Source organism: Ochotona curzoniae, unplaced genomic scaffold (genome assembly GCF_017591425.1).
Source record: "Ochotona curzoniae isolate NIBS_2020 unplaced genomic scaffold, NIBS_Ocur_1.0 scaffold_4701, whole genome shotgun sequence".
Taxonomy (NCBI): Eukaryota; Metazoa; Chordata; class Mammalia; order Lagomorpha; family Ochotonidae; genus Ochotona; species Ochotona curzoniae.
In genome coordinates, this window is record NW_024467122.1 from 78,671,954 (window position 1) to 78,687,268 (window position 15,315).

The 15,315-nt window shown below is 53.0% G+C and overlaps 1 protein-coding gene across 2 annotated transcripts in view; it reads left to right on the plus strand.

The window, feature by feature from the left end:
• Window positions 1-13,745, plus strand: part of HOMER2 (homer scaffold protein 2) — a 69,952-nt gene extending 56,207 nt beyond the window's left edge. The window contains exons 4-9 of one of the 2 annotated variants that reach the window (XM_040968873.1): window positions 3,028-3,120; window positions 7,050-7,189; window positions 9,893-10,049; window positions 11,563-11,673; window positions 12,073-12,153; window positions 12,941-13,745. In XM_040968873.1, the coding sequence (XP_040824807.1) occupies window positions 3,028-3,120; window positions 7,050-7,189; window positions 9,893-10,049; window positions 11,563-11,673; window positions 12,073-12,153; window positions 12,941-13,129 (771 nt within the window). In that variant the 3' untranslated portion in view covers window positions 13,130-13,745. The remainder of the gene's footprint in view (window positions 1-3,027; window positions 3,121-7,049; window positions 7,190-9,892; window positions 10,050-11,562; window positions 11,674-12,072; window positions 12,154-12,940) is intronic. The other variant, XM_040968874.1, reaches the window with a different exon arrangement.
• Window positions 13,746-15,315: the final 1,570 nt, after the last annotated feature.

The window sequence follows — 15,315 nt, forward strand, 5'->3', positions numbered from 1 at the left end:
ATGTATGTGTTTTTATTGGAAAGGCAGAGTTACAGAGGGAGAGATAGAAAGATCTTCCATCTGTTGCTTCACTCCCCAAGTGGCTGCAGTGGCTGGAGTTGGGCCAATCCAAAGCAGGATCCAGGAGCTTCTTCTGGGTCTCCCACGTGGGTGCAGTGGCCCAAGGACTTGGACCATCCTGTGCTGCTTTCCCAGGCAATTAGCTAAGAGCTGGGTGGGAAGTGGAGCAGCTGGAACTCAAGCCGGCACCCATGTGGGATGGTGGCATAGTAGGAAGCAGTGACTACCTGTTGTGCCAAAACATGGGCCCCAGGCAAACCATTTCTGTCACAATGATGATGATGATGATGATGGTAATGGTTTTGACTGAAGTATTATGCAAGCCTTAAAACGGTATAGGGTGACCATGATGAAGGCAGATGGGAGAGTTTCAGTGTTAATTAGAAGTTTGGGAGGTTTATAGGAATCTGTTTGAAGGAAATCATCCTAAACAACGGCTTGGTAGAGGGGTTTTCTTTGCAGCATTAATTACAACAGGAGGGATGGGAGGGTGGGCGGAGTTGGTTAAACCGGCTCCAGCTTCCCTGATCCAAGCTCCAAGGTCGAGTTGTGGATGCTCCACTTCCTGTCCAGCTCCTTGCAGGTGTGTCTGGGAAGGCAGCAGCAAGTGGCCCGAGTGCCTGAATTCCTGCTACCCGTGTGGGAGACCTGGATGCAGCTCCTGGCTTCTGGCTTCAGCCTGGCCCAGCCCTGGCTGCTGTGGCCTTTTGTGGCCAGTTAGTCAGCAAACCAGCAGGTGGAAAATCAGTCTCTCTCACTTGGTAACTTTGCTTTTCAAATGACTAAATGAATACTTTATTATAAGGAAAGGCAGAAACAAGATAAGGAGCAAGGATGGGAAAAGACAAGGAAAAATGAGAAAGCCCCATGTCCAGGCATGAGATATCAGCTGGATACCCTGTAGGGGAACCCTGAGGAGTTCAGACATCTTAGTGGGTGATGCCAGGATTAGTTGTGGGTATTAAGGGCGTGTTGTCAGCTTCAAATGCAGCGACACCATGACTGGCTACAGAGCATTCGTGTGGTTAGTGTCTGCCTGTGAGTGGTGGTGGGAGCTCTCAGGGAGGTTGTTTTCCAAAGCCACGTCTTTCAACTCTGCAAGCCATGTGCTTCTGTTTTAGAACAGAGAGAAATGCTAACGAGCTTAGCATTACAGGAGGAGTTTTTACTGCGAGGCGATCATTTGGCGCCCCAGATCCACTTCTTCCAATGGGGAGGGCTGGGCAGAGGGAACCCTGGGTCCCTGCCAGGGTCTCCTTCCTGCACATGAAGCTAGGATCCCGATCTTTGTATCAAAGGCCTCCTTCCCTTTGTCCGATGCTCCATTATTTTCGCACAATGGTTTCCCAGAAGCGGTATCGCTGGATCATTGGGTTCAAGCCTAGTTTTTGTTCTGAATACAGATTTCCAAATTGCCTCTCCGCAGGGCTGTGCCAGGACACAGCTCTACCAGAGGATCTTGCCAGCACCAGGAATTATCATTGGGCTTAGGGCTCATTAATGTAGCCCGCAAAGAAGAATGCCTTGTAATTTTGATTTGTATTCGAACCACCTAATGCGTGGTTCAGCTGTGGTGTTGTTTGTGAATTCCACCATTTATCTTGTTGAGGTTTTCATGTTTTTCTTTTCAATTTGCATCATCAACTCTTTTTGTGCAAGATAATAGACTTTCTCTGTTGCTCCAGCATTGCTATATTTTCCACGGGCTTGTTCCTCTTCTGTTTTTCTAGAGGATTTCTTTTCCTTTCATATTCCAAAGATTTGAATTGTTATGTAGTCAAGTCTGTCACTTTTGGGATTTTTCTTTTATTTCTTCCAAGTTGAGAAAATTACCCTCCCAGCCTTCCAGCAGCAGAAGTTTGACAAATGTTCCTTTTTTTTTTTTTTTTTTTGCATCCAGTGTTTTTTTTTTAGGTTTTAAAATTTATATGAAAGAGATACAGAGAAAGGGAGAGCAAGGTGGCAGGGGAGGAAGATCTTTCAAACTCTGGTTCTCTCTAGATGTCTTCCAGAGCCTGGTCGAGGTCAAGCTAAAGCCAGGGGCCTGGAACTCCATCTAGGCCTCCCACTGGGTGGCAGGGGCCCAAGGCCTGGAGCGCCACCTGCTGCCTCCCAGGGTGCATTTTAGCAGGAAGCTGGAGCCGGCACTCCAGCACAGGCACTTCCGTTTGGGATACTGTCAACCTGATGGTGTTTTCCTGGGGCAGATGTCCACCTGTCTCCTTTTGGAGCTGGCTGGCTTAAAAAGGACCTCACCACAAGTTTTGGGAATTTAGCAGTTCCTTCCCTCCTGGCTCACAGAGTATTTTTCTGTTTTATGACACCTGTTTATTGGGATTCTTGGATTTTTTTTTTCCCCTTGGAGATTTAGCTAAATTCCTTTCATTGTTTTTGTATTTGTTCCTGTTAATCTTGAGGCCTTTGTTTCTACTACTTCAGAGGATTTATTTACCTATTTGAAAGGCACCGTGTGAAAGAGAAATATCTTCTATCTGCTGATTTACTTGCCAAATGCTCACAACATCCAAATGGACCAGGCTGAAGTCTCCTATTGGATGTCAGGATGTCAGGCTTCCATCTGCTGCTTCCAGGGCTTCCATCTGCTGCTTTCTCAGGTGCATTAGCAGGGAGCTGGATTGGAAGCGGAGGAGCTGAGACTAGAATGGTTGCTTCAATATGGGATATTGGCATCACGAGGGGTGGCTGAACTGGCTGCATGACATGTGTTTCACACTTTCTCATCCAACTAGCTTCCGATCTGAGCTTGGTACAGAGATGTTTCTTGAATGTGGAAAAACAAAAATCTCCTTTGTGTTCATTTTTTTTTTCCATCCCCAATAAAATTTGTTTGGTTATACACAGCACTTGTTAGCTGAAAGCGGATGCTAAAGGACCCAGAGGGCTTTGGCTATCAGCTATGCACGAGGTTCACTAAGACCTTATTAACAGCTTCCTCCCGGCATTCAGTTTGCAGAGAAATTCCAGGAGGTGAGAGAAGCTGCCCGGATGGCCAGAGACAAGTCCCAGGACAAGATCGAGACCTCGAGCAGTCTCTCCCAGGTGTGTCCTTGATCTGGGAGGGCAGAGTGGAGTCCTCGGGAGGGAGCCCCACCTCCTTTCTTTGTCATGTTTTCATGGGAGGACGCATGATGCGCCAGGTACTCGGCTGCCCAGTGACAGAGAACTGGATGTGCCGAACCCTCGTGTCCCTGCTTAGCGTCAGGTGGAAGAAGGCATGCCACGGCTGTGTCTTGGCCCCAGGCAGGTCTGAGCGCTGGGAATCGAGCTGTGCATCTACTCAGTTGTGCTGACAGACTCCCAAGTCGGTGATTGAAGCTAGGACAGACAGACCCCTGCCTCGTGGATTGGTAGATGTGAGGCTGGGGTATGGCTTGGTCTGGGACAGTGTCCTGTGTAGAGGGACAAGGAAAAGGAAGTGTTCGAGAACAAAGAACAGAGGGCAGGAATCAGCCTTGGTAAATGTTCCATAGCGAGAGAGCTGGGAGCATGTGTGGCTGGGCTGAGAGGAGGCTGCTGTGGAGGGCCTGGTATTCTCCTCTGTGCTGGTTCTTTGTCTCACTGGGGGCAGTCGGGAGATCCTGGAGGGCCTTGGGGGCTGTTGACCTGGAATAGATCAACATTGCAGGTCAGGGTGTGACTGCAGGTGGAATGGTCACCAAGGAGGCTATGGGGTGGAGAATGGCTGGGGCAGAGCAGCCATGGGGGCCAGACCCCAGGAGGTGAGTAAGGGGCCCTGGGTGTGTGCAGCAGGCCTGGCTGTGGGCCTCGTGGAAGCCATGGCTGCAGCCAGAAGCAGCAGAGGCCGGAAGGCTAGAGCTGGAGCCCGGGAGGTGGATCTGGAAGGGCATCCAGGCAGTACCCGGAACTCATAGCCTGGTCTGGCTGACAGGTATCCCTGGAAGATGCCAAATCCAAGGGTGTGTCCAGTTGGGTGCCACCTTGGTCAGCTGTGGTGTAGAGTCTGGGTGTATCATCTTCCTCCAGGTGTCACATGTTATGGTGCTCTCTGTCAACATCAAGATCTGAATCTCTCTATACGGGGTTTTCCTGTAACTGTTTGTCCCTACCCAAAGTACTTTTCTTTAGTCTTTTGTTTTGTTTTGTTTTTGTTTTTTTTTCGGGAGGAGGGGTAAGATATGTATTTCCCCCTTTTTTTTTTTTAAGATTTTTTTAAAAAAATTTTTATTTGAAAGGCAGATTTACAGAGAGAGAGAAAGATCCTCCATCCTCTGGTTCACTCCCCAAATGACCACAGTAGCCAGACTGAGCCAATGCAGACCAGGAGACCGGGGCCTTTCCCTGGTCTCCCATGCAGGTACAAGGGCCCAAGTCTTTGGGCCATACTCTGCTGCTTTTCCAAGCCATAGCAGAGAGCTGGATGGGAAGTAGAGCAGCTGGAACACACACAGGTGTCCCTATGGGCTTCTAGCACTTGCAGGTGGAAGATTAGCCTGTTGAGCCATCACGCTGACCCCAAGACTTATGTATTTCTTTGAAAAGCAGAGTAATTGTGTGTGTGCATGCGTGCACATGCTTCTGGCTCCTGCTTCACTCCCCGAAGGCCAGCAGCAGCCAGAGCTGGGCTAGGCTGAAGCCACGAGCCCGGGACTCCACCTGAGGCTCTCATGTGGGTGACAGGAGTCCACAGCCTCTGGCCATCACAAGAGCGAGGAGCTGGTTGAGAAATGGAATGACACAGCTGTCACTCTGCTGTGGGTGCAGTAGCTTAACCCACTGCCCCACCATGTGCCCTGCAGGTCATCTGGACCTTAAGAAACCAGGCCTCCCCGGTAAGATAGGAGTTTGCAAGTAGGATTCAACTGTGGAGAAAAGGATTTCTATCTCCAAACTTTTTTTTTTTAACTCTTCCTTCTACTTTCCCCAGATCTAGGATCTGTTATATGTTTCTTTTTGCTGGAACTCACGGTTGCCTGGTTTCTTGAATTCCTTGGAGTGTGGCCAGTTTGTCCAGTTTCCCATAGTTGAGGAATTCATCCAGTTGCAGAATCTCTCGATGCACGGTGTTTTTGATTCCCTACTCTAGAGTGGGGAGAGGAACCGGCTGTGCTCGCACCAGCAGGTGTGACTTCCCACGACCATTTCCACGAGGTTTACCACGTCGCTTTTTCTAAACTTTTCAGCGTCGTGATCAATCCCTTGTGTTTTCAGATTCCTTTTCAAGACGGTTCAGGCTGAGCTGTGTGCAGCCTTGGGTTGTATCCGAGCTTTAATTAAGGACCCTTAGGTTGTTTGTTGAATGCTGAAATGGACATTCTGGCCCAGCTGGGTGTGCTGGGTGCTTTCCTCAGGGTAATGTGTTTGCATGCACTGGTTGGGCCAAAGGCACTAACCTTGGAAAGGATTCGGTGCCGACTGCAAACCTAGCCTGCTGGAAGCACCGTTCTGACTCCTACTGGCAGTGAATAAGCCTCCTCTTCCAAACCCTCACCCACAAAGCTGTGTTCATCTGACAGAGTTTTATAAAACATAAAAGGGTTGTTTTTTTTCTTTTTTGTTTTTCCTTCTAGTGAGACTAAATATTTTTTTGGCCTATTGATTGCTTTCTCCTTTTGTTATACCAATTGCCTGTTCTCCATCTTTAAGCTGATTCATCCTTGACAGGGTTGATTCCTAAGAACTGTTTTTTTGGTTTTTGTTTTTTATCATGAGACATCTCAGCATATCCTGAACAAGGCAGCCAATCTGGATGGATGAATGGATGGATGGAAGGAAGGAGGGATGAATGAATGGGGAGGGATGAATGGATGGAGGAATGAATGAATGGGGAGGGATGGATGGAGGGAAGGAGGGAAGGAGGGATGGAGGGATGGAGGGTGCTGAGCCCACCTGCACACACAGGTTAGATCTCGGATAAGACTGTATTCCCTGGTGTTTGGATTCCCCTTCTCCTGCCCCCTCCTTCATATGGTAAAGCAGTTCCGCCAGGTGTCGGCATTTCCTCCATAAATATTTCAAGGCACAGCTGTGAAAGTTGAGCTCTCTAAGAGTGTTTCAGTTGGGAAAGATACCAACGTCTTGTTTTCATATCTACTGCGTATATTGGTCCCCTGGCTCATGTTTGCATTTTAACTTTGTTTATGACTTTTTTTTTTAATGTTGAAGTTGCAAGTTAATCAAAGGTATACCTCAAGGTTCCTTTGTTTGCCTGCTGGAGGCTAAGGAAGATATGAATTCTTACTCAGAACCACATGAGGCTTCACCCCTTGTGGGGTAACTGATTATAAGACAGCTCCTCAGGATATTCGGAGCAATACCGGGTAGAGATGAGACTAAGCTACTTCTTATCTGGTTCCTGCTTTTCAAATGAGTCTGCTGATCTCACTCTCCATAGCCGCCCCTCCCCCCCATTTTTGTTTTTTTAAAGATATTTATTTGAGAGCTAGGGAGAGAAAAACACACATAAAAAGAGCTCCCACCCACAGGTTCACTCTTCAATGGAGTGCCCATGGCTGTTGGGGCCCAAGGAATGCCCTCATGGCCTGTCAGGAATGCCAGTGAGCAGGAGCCATCACTGCCCTGTCCCCCGCCCCCACCAAGGCCTGCCTGAGCGGGAAGCTGGAGTCTGGATGCAGGGATGGAGACAGCCAGCGGGTGTGCTGATAGCCACTAGCCAAGCACCTGAGTCAAAGTCCCAGGAGTGTCTTCTGCCCTTGTCTGCTAGCCCTGCACGGAACACTACTGCATGGGGCATCTGTCCTTTCTGTGTAAGGAGCCTAAGGCTGTCTCATGTGCCAGGTTAGAGCAGTGACCTGAGCTGTGCTGTAAGGGACCTTGTGAGCTCCCAGCGGGCGTTGGGGACCGTGATGGATGGTCATTGTTGGTATTTTCCGCGTTACTAGTCAATGTGGGTTCTGGTAAGATGGGCCGGGTCATCTGCTCCAGCATGCCCTCGTGGCCTGTCAGGATGAGGACGAGTAGTAATGCGTGGAGAGAACTCTTTTGGCCAGGAATCTGGGTGTGAAACCCCCACTTGCACCCAGGCGTCCAGTATCAACGGGACGGACGACGAGAAGGCCTCACATGCCGGGCCAGCCGACAAGCACCTCAAGTCTGAGAACGACAAGCTGAAGATTGCGCTGACGCAGAGGTGAGCTGTGCACCCTGGCCAGTCCCAGTTTCTTCCGTGTTCGCCTTTCTCTTGGGGCCATCCTGCTGAGCAGGCTTTCGAGACACTGGCAGAGAAAACCAGGCCCTGCTTGGCACAAAAGTTTTGTCTCCTGGTCGGAGCAGGCCTACCAGCTGCACGGCCCTTCTCTGTCTCTCTGACCATGCATGTAAGCATCTGTGAGCTTGCTGGTGTGAGCATGCTAGTGCAGGTTGCATGGTAGTGTGAACATGCTGGTGTGGATTATTCATGTAGATTCGCTAGTGTGTGTATTAGTGTGGGATTGTGTGTTAGTGTGCACAAGCTGGTATGATCCTGTTAGTGTATTAGTTTGAGTGTGTTAGGGAGAGCCCTAATGGGAGTGTATATCTCTGTGAACATCCTCCTGTGTGTCCTTGTGAACAAGCCAGTGTGAGCATGCCAGGATGTGTTCATGTGTGTGTCAGTGTGTGCATGTGTGAGCGTGTGAGGGAGCATGTGGTACTTACGCTTATGCTTCAGTGTTGAAGGAGCTGAACCGTTCACACGCAATGTCGGTCTTCACATCCAAGAAGGGAATTGCCAAACCTAAGAAACAAAAATAATAGGGAACCACATCAACACCGCTGGCAGTTTATGTGGCCATGCATCCCGTCAGGTCTAGGGGTGAAGGTAGTAGTCGTGCCTGAGGTCCCGCAGAACCAATGGGGCAATGCCCGAGTTCAGCTCAGGCCGAGTTCAGAACTCAAGAAAGGTGCGTGGATGAGGCGTAGAGAAAATAGTCAGACCACTGTGACTTCATGATCATAATGGACAATGCACGAAAGCTGTCCGCTTTATTTGTACAGAAACAGTCAAACTCTGGCTCAGACTTTTTATGTCATGGTCAAGTGGGTGTTTCCAAAGATAACTCTGCCATCTGTTTCACCTTAAAGCAGGATGTTATCCATCCTGACCCTGTGGTCAGGAAGTTCTCAATAGATGATGCACATTCCTACTACAATCCTCATTCTACAACTTCATCTTGAATCAGTGAAGGGAGGAAATGCATCATAGAAGGAAGGACCTAAAGATCAAGGAAAGAGGGAAAGAACAGATTCCCACTACACCTGGGGACATAACGTCCTGGATTAGTATATGGTCAATGTGGGCGGAGACAACAATAATGAAAGGCCCTTTGGCTAAAACGGTATCAGCAACATCAACTTCCAAGCTCATATTGGTAGTAAACATTAACTCTGCAGAAGCAGACAATGCCTAAATAGATTGCAGAATACTCAGCTAGATTGTCCGGTGTCCATGCAAAGGGAGGTGGAGCTGCATTCAGGTGGCTGTAGAGACATCCACCAGGCCCTGCCATGCAGCAGGAAGTTCCTTGTGGCCCTGCCTGCAATGGAACTGTTCACACCTTCCTGTCTTCCACACCCATCACACGGACCCCAGCAGGACAAGGACATCAAGGAGCCCGAGGGGTGATGGCAGGTGGAGCTATTCATCCTGATGGACAGCACCATCCTCAGTCCTCATGCTGGTAGAGGTGTCCCACAGGGCCTTGTTCCAACCCATGGGACTGCAGCCAGTTCCCTCAGGCTGTGGGGCTGCCCCTCAGCTGCCTCTTTGGGAGCTGCAAGCCCTCAGCCTGCAGAATAGCCTGAGCGACAGCCAGCTCTGGTCCGAGACCAAGGCACTGGCCTGTGGTGTCCAGAGTCCAGCTGTCTTCTGCCTGCCAGGCTGTCAAGGAGCACAGAGGACGTGGCCGGGACAGGCAGCTGTGAGGACCACTGCTGGCTATTTGAAGTCCCAAAGATCCACAGAGATGAGGAGATCCCACCCCAAAGAAGAAACACCTTCTAGTCCGACTTCCCTGAATCAGCTCAAGTCCCCAGCAATCGACTCTAATGCCTCTAATAGCATTTGGCTGTTTCTTCACCTGTCAGCATTTGAAATTGGATAGCTTGTTTTATTTTAAAAATTTTTTTTTTTTTGCCAGTCACATCTTTGTAGCTGTAGCTGGGGGCTGGGGATGGGATGCATAACGATAACACGGATGATTCAGACCCGGTCCTGAAAACACACAAGCCCGCAGGGAGCAGATGCCCCTTGGCCAGGCAGAAGCCCCTGGGGTTTGTCACGTGTGGCTCTGCCCCGTAACCTTGGGCCATATTCGGTGCCACACGTATGGGGGATGCTTGGCAAAGCTGATGGAAAATGAAATTTTAAAGAACAGTTTACTTTTGGTGCACACACACACGGGGTCTTGCGATCACTGATTTCTGCCAAGTTCCCAAAGCTCCCACATCTGTGGGCTCCCAGCAAGGAAACGAAAGCTGGAAGAGAGGGAGCCTGTGGGCAGCTGCGTTTCCAGTTCTCCCTAGCTGAGCTTGGAGAGCCAAAGATAGAACCCAGGGCCTTGGGGGCAATGGCAACATCACCTGGGAACCCCAACTCAAGGAAGGGCTATGGAAGGTACAAGTTAACATGTATCGTGAGCCCTGTGAATGGGGCCTGAGGGGTGGTCTCCCAGCCCCAGAGAGTTGTCCATCACCTCCACGGGTCCTCAGAGGCCACGGTCCCCACTGAAGACCTCTCTGCAGAAGCAGTGCTGAAGGCTTAGTCCATGTCAGTGGGATGCAGGTGGCTCCCCTGTGGCCGGCTGAGGGTGGTCCCCAGCTACCATCCTGGCCCCCTCCTGCCCCCTGTGCACAGCGCCGCCAATGTGAAGAAATGGGAGATGGAGCTACAGACCCTGCGAGAGAGCAACGCGCGGCTCAGCACGGCGCTGCAGGAGTCAGCCGCCAGCGTGGAGCAGTGGAAGCGACAGTTCTCCATCTGCCGTGACGAGAATGACCGGCTGCGCCGCAAGGTGGGCTACAGGCATGGCAGGTGGTGCAGGGGATAGCAAACAGTGGATGGAACAGTAACAGCAGAGGGAACAGCAGGCAGTGAAGAGAACAGCAATGAGGGAACGGCAGGCAGTAAAGGGAACAGCAGTGCGGGAACACCAGCGGGGGGGGGTGGGGTGGGGGAACACTAGCAGTGGAGGGGAGCAGCAGCGGTAGGGGGCACAGAGGCTGTCAAGGAAGGGCTCCAAAACCAGCCTTGTCCTGGGGCCACCCTCATTCTTTGTGTCCCTTCCCTGTCACTTTGGGGAGAAGATAGCAGTGTGTCCATAGTAGCATGTATGTGCCACAGATAAGGGAAGCAGCAAGTGTGTGTTCAGAAGCCGCTTGGGGGCTGAAGCTGAAACTGCTCATCCTGCCGGGGCCTCAGAAGCTGTTCAATGGCCTCAGGGTGGGGGTGAGAGGGAGTGATACTGTCATGATGAGTGGGGTCCCCCATCTCCTGAGTCCTGTTGGCCTCCACCTGCTGGGCACACCCACTACAGCCACCCCCTCCTGGCTGTTTTCCTCCGTGCCCTTGGCACACAGCATGGCCTCATGTCCTTGTCCCCATGTCCAGGCCAAAAATGAGGACGGGTCCTCGACCCACTGCTGGGTTTGCTCCTTCTCATCCCTGGGCTGCCCAAGGAGTGCCCGGGGCTGAGTGTGAGAAGTAGAGGCTATGCGGGGCACACCCCGACATCGGCTCCCTTGGAGGAGTGTAGACTTCTGGGGGCAGGGCCAGGGATATTGGGGGGAAGCATGATCTCAGGATTGCAGGTGGCAGCCAGCAAGGGCACAGCTGGGTCCAAATGCTGAGCTTGGCACAGCTGCCTCTGGGCCTACCCGGCACCCTTTGCACCAAGGGGTGTTTCTGTTTCCTTGGGGTCCCACTCCTGCCACGCACTCTGCACACACATTCTGCTCCCTGAGAAAGGCTTGCAAGAGTGACGGTGACACTGGATGGGGGGTGGGCCTGTGCTCCAACCTTCCCCGTGGGAATCCCTTTTGAGGTTCTGCCTGGTTAGGAGGGAAGTTCAATCCAGGGCTGAGATTTCAGCCTGGAAGAAGAGGCCCCTCAGGCCCTGTGTGCATCAGCTGGGGAAGGTCCCCTGTCCTAGGCGACCTCTGAAATGTCATCCTGTGCCATCCAGAGGCCACTGTCTCACTGAGATGCCCAGTTGTGATGTGAGCTCTAGAGATGAGAAAGAATAATTCAAGCCACAGTAAAATCCTGAAAAGAATTGGATCAAGGCAGGGACACCTGGCCCTACGGCTGGGACAGTGCCTGCAGAGCAAACCTGAGGTCACCCCAGGGTGTGGGCAGCCTAGGGAGGAGCCATGTGGAGTGTGCTGCCACTCATAGCAAAGGGCAGGGTGTGAGCATAGGCGGGCATGGCCTGCCAAGAGGGCCCAGCAGCAGTCCGGTGGGGTTCTTGGGGGCTGGCAGGCTGCTGTGGGGCCGGGACCAGCTCTGACATGAGGTGCCGGTTACAGCTGGAAGAGCTGGAAGAGCAGTGCAGCGAGATCAACAGGGAACGGGAGAAGAACAGCCAGCTGAGGAGCAGGATTGAGGCGCTCGAGACGGAACTCCGGGACAAGGAGACGGTAAGTAGCACAGCTCCCAGCCTGGGCTCTGGGCTCCCCTGACTCCTCATGGCACAGGCCAGAGCCCGTACCACATACCGGGTACAAGCCCCCAAACCAAGGCCACCTTGTACTAATGGCAGGCGGGGACTTCAAAAAGTTCGTGGGAAATGGAATTCAAAGTTTCCACAGAACACCTGCTTTAGCCAATGGCTTTCCCGGCTGCCCGTGGCAGGGCAGGTGCCACACCTGGCTCTTGAGGTCCGTCATGGCCGAAGTGCAGCTAATACGTCACCACCATCGTTTAGGCAGTCAGGATGTGTCCCCAGGGCTGCCTGGAACGGCATGTACCCGAGGTGGTTTGCGGGCAGGAGTCTTTGTCTGACTTGGTTTGATACCTGCTCCCCGCATCTCCCGCAGGAGCTGAAAGACCTCCGAAAGCAAAGTGAAATCATCCCGCAGCTCATGTCGGAGTGTGACTATGTCTCCGAGAAGCTAGAGGTGAGCCGGTGTCACCTGTCCTGGCTCCCATGGGCAGGCGCTTACAGTTGTGAGCTGCTCCTGTAAAGCTGAGGGCAGCTGTGTGTCGGGTGCTGTGGCTCCTCCTTGGCTCTGTCCCCCAGAGCCGCCCTGGCCGCGTTTATCTTGTCCTTTGCATAGATACAGGGCAGGCCACCAAAATAGCCACAGAACCATAGCAGGCTGGGAAGGGCTGGGAGCAAGGCCACCTGAGCCACTCTGTAGCAGGTGCCCTTGGGCACAGCTGGCCTCAGGCAGGCCTCCCTCTCTGTCCCATTCGTTGACGAGGGTTTGGGGGTTCTCCTTGAACCCAGAGGAGTGTTTCATTCAGTCCCCTGGGCACAGGAACTATTTCCTGTGCCCATATCCAAAAAGTCGTTATTGGTGCCACGCACCATAATGTACAGGGCCTGAGGCTCAGAGGGGCTCGTGGCCATCCTGTCTTGAGGAATGGACATTCAGTTTCTTCTGGCTGGGGAAGGGGTGGCCAGCCCCCAAGACCGGCTCCATATCAGCCACAGTATGGCAGGGTGCAGGGACTGGCTGGCCCAGAGGCCCTGCCCACACAGCTCCCTGTGGCTCTGTCTCAGAGTGGAATGCAAGGTCAACTCCCGCTGACCACATGTGGACATCCCGTGCTGGATGTCAGATCCCGCTAGGTGTCATAGCCTACATCTGTGCTTGGCTTTCGGGCCTCCCTGGCCCCTCTGAAACATCAGTTTTTCTAGACTCTTCTGTCCTGTGCTCTTGCCCACACACACCCCAACAGGCAGCGGAGAGAGACAATCAGAACCTGGAAGACAAGGTGCGATCCCTCAAGACCGACATCGAAGAGAGCAAGTACCGACAGCGCCACCTGAAGGTGGAGCTGAAGAGCTTCCTGGAGGTGCTGGACGGCAAGATCGATGACCTGCACGACTTCCGCCGAGGCCTGTCCAAGCTGGGCACAGACAACTAGGGCTGGGCCATGCCCCCAGGTGTGTGGCTCTGCGCACCGGGCGCCAGGGGCTGCGTGTTGCACGCCGGCCGTGCTGTCCACTCCCTCCTCTGCAGACTAGAAATCTCCTCTCGCTTCTCTGGCCTTGTGAGGTTGTGGATTGCTGGAAGATTCTGACTCAGGAACCAGAACTAGGTCTACCTTACATGTTCACGCAGTCAGGGCAGGGAGTTTCTCTCTTTCCCTAAGGGCTGTCGCAACCATGCGAACCATACCCCGTGTTTCCTGATCCCTGCTGCCGCGATGGCCCCGGCGCCAGGCCCATTGGCGCTGCTCTTCTTCAATAGCGTTCAGAGAGAGTAGAGTTGTCCCCCAGGAGCCCACAGGGCCTGGAGAAGACAGCTTGGTAGCAGACAGGACCAGAGCAAGAATGCAGGGTTCTGGCAGGTGCGTATTTGGGCATGGGAGTCGCCTGCATCCCCTCTCCCCCAAACCCCAGCCCACCTTCCTACCCTCCCCACCCAGTTTGGAGGATTGCAGTGATCGGTGTTCTTTCTGTTGGTTTTACTTCTGAGCGGTTGCTTGTGCTGTGTGGCCAGCACACAGTGAGGCCCCTGGCCTCGAGCCTGGCCCACCGTAGGTGCTTAATAAATATTTGTTCAATGAAACAGATAAGCAGAATTTAGTGTTTTCATCCAACCCCACCAGCAGAGGCCAGGTCGCTGCTGGGCAGGCCACTGGCTGAGTAGTTATCCATGGTGCAGTACCAAGGCTGACGAGGGGTGGGGATTGGGAGCGCTTGGGCAGGGGAGGGGCATGGTAGACGCAGCAAGAGGCTGATGTGACATCCCAGAACCCACTTTTTCTGTGCTTTCCAGCCATGGGGGCCTGTGGTCTGGGCTTTCTGGCGTTTGGGATATATAGTGGCATCCTGGGATGGATCTGGACCAGAGAAGGGAGTCGCACAGGTGTCCCAAGAAGATCAGCTCAACCATGAGCCTTGGCCTCAGCCATAGGCCTGGGGCTGCCAGTGTCTTTCCTCTGTTTCTGTTGAGCCTCCAGCCCCTGCTTCCTTACAGAGCTGCTCTGCGGGCCCAGTGGGCATCCTGCCCCAAGAGGGGGACTTGGACACTTCCAGATGTCTGGAGTCTGGTGATGAATTTCTGGATGCTTTGGGGATAGGGTCACTTGTCCCATGATGCTCAGACCCACCAGGGATGCGGAGCAGAGCAGAGCTGGACTGGGATTGGGGAGGGGAGGTGTGGTCAGAGGGCACCCAGCCCACCAGCCACGTGTGACCAGTCACTGCCAAGGCACCCACAGGCGAGGGAGGGGGCTGGACGTGTGGTGAATCTGCAGCCAGCTAATCTTTAAGCCAGTCATATTCTGTGACCCACAAGCGATAGCACAAAAATCCAAAGGTAGTTTCCCCAAGGGTTGGAAGACACAAGGCAGGCCCCAAGGTGAATGCCACCCTCCCTTACCCTCCACTAGCTGTGACCGCCTGAGCATGAAGGTCTTGATCATGATGAGGAAGGAAGGAACAGGCACTTTGGGGGACCCTTGTAGGCTGAGTGGGGAGCTCCTGCTCAAAGGACAAGAGATCGGTCCTCCTGGTGACCCTGGCTCCTGGTTAAGAGGGCTGTCCAAGACCTGCATGAGGCTGTTGCTGGCAGAGAGCTGGGCTGAGTCGGCTCTGGGGCCCGGCAGCAGGGGGAGGGCTAGCCAGTCGGGCCTGGGACTGCCCAGCAGTCCTGGGATGCTGGCCCACTGGAGCTTGCTTAAGTGGCAGGGTCAGAGGAGGGTGACTGTTTCTAAACTGTGACCCTTACAGCATGCCGGAAGAGGCCTCCACAGGCCGGCAGGTGACCACAGCCCGGGATCCAGCCCACCCAGCCACAGAAGGGTGGTGGGTTAGGGAACTTGGGTTCCACATCTCCTTCCAGTTCACCAAAGGGAACGGTGAGCCATAAGGGTTCCTGGAAGGGAAGGGAAGGGAAGCTAGGTGTCCCCAGGGGGAAGCGCAACTTGATGGAAACCCTGCCTATCCGATTTCTTCTGCCCGTCTCAAAAGCCCTCAGAGCCACCTCATGGACTTTGTCTTACAAAGTGTAATGGCCTGGCAGCAGTGATGGTCCATGCAGCTGATCCTGCATCCCAGCTTTCCCTTGAGCTGGCATAGTGGCCCTCAGGCCTGCTGCTGTGGC